This window comes from Belonocnema kinseyi, chromosome 2 (assembly GCF_010883055.1).
Source record: "Belonocnema kinseyi isolate 2016_QV_RU_SX_M_011 chromosome 2, B_treatae_v1, whole genome shotgun sequence".
Taxonomy (NCBI): domain Eukaryota; kingdom Metazoa; phylum Arthropoda; class Insecta; order Hymenoptera; family Cynipidae; genus Belonocnema; species Belonocnema kinseyi.
This window is the reverse complement of record NC_046658.1, coordinates 69,969,759-69,975,357: the sequence shown is the minus strand read 5'-3', so window position 1 is coordinate 69,975,357 and position 5,599 is coordinate 69,969,759. Positions and strand designations below refer to the sequence as shown.

The 5,599-nt window shown below is 30.1% G+C and overlaps 1 protein-coding gene across 1 annotated transcript; it reads right to left on the bottom strand.

Moving 5' to 3' along the window:
• Nucleotides 1-4,267: 4,267 nt before the first annotated feature.
• LOC117182715 lies at nt 4,268-4,946 on the bottom strand. Its single transcript, XM_033375820.1, has 2 exons — nt 4,622-4,946; nt 4,268-4,537 (listed from the first exon to the last, which is right to left on the bottom strand). Exons 1-2 carry the CDS (start codon nt 4,907-4,909, stop codon nt 4,268-4,270), a joined length of 558 nt encoding a protein of 185 aa, XP_033231711.1. The 5' UTR covers nt 4,910-4,946.
• Between the last annotated feature and the right edge of the window lie 653 nt (nt 4,947-5,599).

Below are 5,599 nucleotides of genomic sequence, written 5' to 3'. Positions count from 1 at the left end.
GGAAATCAGTCTAAGGCCATTTGAAGGCAACTCCTGACAGTTGACTGAAAGCGAGAGTTTGATGTATTATTTCCTTTTCTTCTCATTGGTCGAAATTATGATTTTAACATTTTAAATTACATGAAAATAAAAATTTTTGAGATTTAATATAGTTTTTGTATTATAATGTATGTGCTTCATAGAAACAATAATACGTGCAAAATAAAATTATTAAAATCCGAAATCGTTTATTATTTTAAGAATTTTTAGAAATAAAAAAAGAGAAAAATCTATTGCCTATTTTTCTGCAATATCCTATTTTATAATTGAGAACATGGAATTTTTTGTCTAGTAATACATTTAAAGTAGCATGTATATCCAATTAAATATTTTAAAAATTGAAAATAAAGATATAAGGAAGGGAAGAGTTGGGTATGGTGGCGCATAGTGAAGCGAAACGTCAAAATTTGATTAAAACAGCTTAGAGCTGACAATTCTGAATCTATTCTGATATTTTTTATTTAAAACTTTTGAAGAAATTATTGTGGTTGTATTTCTAAATTAATAAATGAAGTGAGAAAAATGGAAATTTTTAAAACATTATTTTTTATCCTTCCATAAACAATTGAAATAAGTGAAGTAGCATTACGCACACTTAATACATGAGATGTTTTGAAGAAATTGTATAAACAGATATTTAGATTCGAGCAGTGCATAAGTTAAAACAGTTTGTTTAAAACAATAATTGGTTTGTTGCAAATATTGACTATTTCCCGAACACAACATATTTAATTCAATTTAAGATCCTTTTAGTGAAAGCAGAATATATTTCTGTAAAGAAGTAGCCGTATAGTGTAATGGTTTATATAACTTTGTTTATGACCTTATTAAATATGTTCGAAGGACCAAATTTTCTGATGTATTATCACTATTAAATAAAATTAAAGTTATTTTAATTAAAGTAGAATGTACAGTAAAACTCTTCTATAGCTCCGATTTCGGGGCTGACGGTCAATGGCAACTAACTCATTATAGCCTGCTCCGTTATTGTTTGTTCACGCCTGACTGCACGCCTCAGTGGCAGCCGCAGATTCCGAGCACTCCGCGCAGCCATGTTACACCTACATGCGGCGCGGCGTCAATTCTTGGAAAGGCTATAGAAGGGAGGGCTATTGAAGATCTTCACTGTATTTCTGTGAATGAATGTTTAAATATTGCACCTTTTTATTGAATTTTTTACAATTTGTGTATAAAAAGTAGGTAAAACATTTTATGAATTAAATTATTGTATTGGGTGCTTCTGCACTTATGATTGATTTAGAATTTATTTCGATTGTTCAAGAAAGGGTGAAAAAAGTAGTAATAATTGACATGTTTTCATTTTCTTTGGCAACAGAAAAGTGCAATTAAGAAAGTATAAAAATCGGATCTCATAATTCACTTTGAAATACAGTAAAGAGTTTAAAAAAATGAACATCGATTAAGAATTGTTGGCTCTAAGCTGTTTCGGAACAAACTTTGAGGTTTTGTCCCATTGTGTAGAGGTGTGGGGAACGGCGGATATTATAAATAACGTTCGTCTTTGCAGATTCTTATATTAATTTTTTTACTTAAACTAGCTTTTGTTGTTTGGAATAATAGCGCTTAAATGCAACTTCTGTTTAAAAATACGTGTTACAAAGCGTAATGATGAAAACACAGTTTTTTGGAATTAGATGGACAAGTCTTTGTCAAAAATAAAGTATTTACAGCGTATATTGAAAGACTAAAATGAAAACATTTTTTAATAGGTTAAGTATTTCTTAAAGCTTGTCATATCATTAATTGGTTGTATAAACGTTAATATAAACATATTAAAATTAATTAAATCATGCAACATCACGTCTCGTATTGGGTACAATAGCACCTAATGTATTTCAGAAGGAAAGAAGGAATAACTGGGGTTTGCAACATTCTTTACTAATATTGATAAGAAAACATTTAATTACTGTTGAAACTGTCCGAAGTAACTTTTCTTCGTTACAATAAGCACTTCAAAATTATTATGTTGTATACTTTGGTCCCAAAATGTTTATATTCTTAAAATAAACAGCATTTAAGTAATAAAAATTTTCGCTGATAATGTGAGCTTCACCTTAGAAATGCCATACATAAAGATCATACTTCGGTCATAATTTATAGAACGCTTAATTCAAAGCTGGCCACCACAACCCATTTTTTTCAGTTATTATACGATATTTCAGTGACAAATTTTACACAAATATCCAAATTTAAGTAAGAAAATTAAATATGACTCAGGGCGCCGAAATTTTTCGGTCCGGCACTGATCGTTTCTCACAAGCGCTAAGAATTTTCTTTCTTAGTATATACTGTTAACTTAAGTGATAGAAATTAGATTTATGTGCGACTAATAACTTAAGGATGCATTTCTCATGCGTTAATTGCTATATATAACACTTGGTGAAATACAAAGACAGAGCACGTAGCGTAAGGTAAATACAATATTATTAATCGCGAAGCGCGAGAAAGAACAGTCGCGCGCCTTAGGCACGCTCAAAATTTGCAGATTTTCTACTATATATGTGTAAAATCACATAAAACATTACATTTTTTGCGTAATACCTCAGTTATATTAAAATAGGACGAACAATTTTACGTACTAACATATTTGATGTATACTGCCTTACTTAAGGAACAAATAATTGAAGTAATAATTGAAAATAACAAAAAATCTATGTAAGTCGTCAATTATCAAACAATTTTTTTATTAATTCAACAATTTGTAATACATCGAAAAATATTTATACCGAAATCTTCGAATTTATTAACAATTACTTATCCTTTTATATCTGGACCGAAATTTATTAATAAAACAAGGTATGTCGTCAGTGTTTGCATAAACTGAAACATAATATTTATATTAGGCATTTATTATTATTTTTCATACAAAATGGATCAAAATAATGTAATTCTTACCCCTTGCACAAAGGGGTAGTCTAAAGTAGCGAATCCACACATAGTAAATACCAAGGGCCGCTGGGTCAGTTGTAAAGAAAATTGTTCAACCTGGTAATTAAAAAAAAAATTATTATTATTCTGATATCAATTTAGAGATTTTTAAAAGAAAGTTTCTTTACCTCTTTTTTTAGCTCTGCATTTTGGATCGTATTTTTTATTTCGAAAAGAATTTCTCGCGTCCTACGCGACTGAAAATAAAATTCATTTGTGAAATAGGCAGGTGGAAAGTGCCTTTTAGGAAGGGTTTTGTAGCTGAACGTACTGGTGGCTATCCACGTAACGCCCTTTATAATTTTATTTAAATATTTTTTAGATTTATATTTATCAGTATATAGGAGAGATGTAGGAGGAGGAGGTGGTAGAAATGAGTTTTCTCTGATTCTTAAATAAGGATTAAGGCACCGAAGGAACAATAGCAGTCATTGATGGAAATGGAAGATATCCATTGTTAAGAGGAGAGAGCTAACAGGTTAGAGGTTAAAAATGAAAAGTGAAAGTTCAAAGATAAAAATATCATAGCTCAGTCCGACCAACATTACAAGGGTGTCGCCTAAGAAACTCTCAAAATAGTATAAAATTCCATTAATTTGAACATCTCATTGATTACCTTTGAGCTGACACTTCCACACGTAGAATTAACGTTCAAAAGTCTGTAAACACAGAGTGCACACCATCCTGCTATACACAATGTATTCCTATAATTTCTGGGAATTTTCATATCGGCAAAAATAAAAATAGTGAACAAAATATATAAAAATCCTGTTATACAAGCAAGAAAAGCTATCATTACCATCGTTATTTGTATTTGATAAATTTTATTGACTTGAAAAGATATTTTAGTCAATTCCATATGAAGATGCCTGTAAAAAAATGAGATACAATTATTTGATGCATAATGTATTTGCAAGCAATTAAAATTAAATTTTTTTATCTTTATAAAATAATTTAATCAGATTTACCACTTACTTGATTAGTATTATTAACTTCTTTTGTTCTTCCGTATTATTGAATATATTGCTTCGTTCATTTGACATAATTAATGCACTTATTCTACTATGTTTTTTATATAGTTCTTCAACAGTTTCTGGATTTGGATTAATTGAAAGAATTCTTTTTAAAAGTAAATTAATACTGTCAAATTTCTGTCCTATATAGCTGAGGAAAGAAAATAGAAAAGTTAAATTTCACCTTTCAAGAATTTTGATTAAAGGTTCCAAAATTATTGAACAGATCAAACTTTCGAAAAAAAATAATACCATTTACAAATTACTTACTTGAGTATCGACGTAAACGTGAAATCAACCACGGAATTTAGGTGAATAGGATAATGAAGTAAATAACAGAGGTGCAAGCATGTGCCGAAATCAAACCTTTGTATTAAAAAATGTATGTCGAATGATATAACAACGACAATCATGGTAATCCAGATGAATGTTTTTATCCAACAATTTATCAAAATTGCCCGATAATTATTTGGGATACCCAAATTTTCCAAAGCTTCATCTAATAATTCCAATCTTTTAATAATAATCTTGTATGCCTTTTGGTAAAAGTATAAAAGTCACATTAATAACATTTTTGATAATGATTGCAAGCAATAATTGAATTTTAAGGATTAACTTACCCTGTAATAATGCCAACCGATAATAACACAGCATGCTGATATAAAGAAATTAGCGTATTTCAGAATTTTGAAGACAATATGCCTGATTCCATTTTGATTTAAAATTTCTATAATTGGTTCATGAGAATACGCGTAGTAGTAAGCACTAGTGTTTATGAAAATGTAGACAAATGAAAGCCCTAGTTGAGGTGTTTGCAAGGGGTATTCGAATAAACTTAATCCAGTAACCCAGGTTAGAATCATAATTGGAAGCATTGCATTGTGAAGAGTTTTTGGTCGCCACTTCATAATTCGCAAGGTTATTGCAAATTTGCTTCTCCTCTTATGCGCGTATTCTGAAAGTCCGTGCCACTAACTGAAATTATTTGTAAGACCATATTGCTGGCTATTTTTCTATCAATCATCCACATCGTGTTGCCAGGCGCAGAAGTGTACTAATCTAATGTAAATATCGTAAATATTAACGAGACGCCTGATCATCATTTTATCGTTTTTTGATTACACGTCTCTTCGGAACGATAATTAAATTGAACGGTAAATGGTATTTTATGGCATTATAAATGCCCTTGTTTCCCATGTCTTTTTGTCCGCTTTCCTATTCTTAAACTAGAGATATCTCACTGTGAAACGACAGAAAATATATCAGCACACGTCGGCGTTGGTCTGGCTGATTGAATTCTAACGAAGTAAATTTGTAAATCTTCTTTTTTGACATATTTGAATATAGTTCGACCCTAGGAACTCGAAACTGCTTTTTTTAATGGGTGTGTGTCTGTGTGTAACTTTTGCCTGTCAACCATATCTCGAATAGTGAAAGAGGTGAGCATTAACCATCTTCAACCTGTTATTGTACTAAACTTTTTTGTGCAGAAAACGCTTTTTAAAACATTCATGAGTACTTTAAACGTAAAATTTTTTTCATTTTATTTTCTTAAATAAAACATTCTTCAGGAAATTATATCAAAATACTGAAAAATA

Excerpts from the sequence above, each read along its gene's own strand:
- LOC117182715 (XM_033375820.1), bottom strand. The coding sequence starts at position 4,909 with ATGAAGTGGCGACCAAAAACTCTTCACAATGCAATGCTTCCAATTATG. Across the intron at positions 4,538-4,621 it reads TCGGTTGGCATTATTACAGG|GCATACAAGATTATTATTAA; the intron begins GTAAGTTAATCC and ends TTTTACCAAAAG.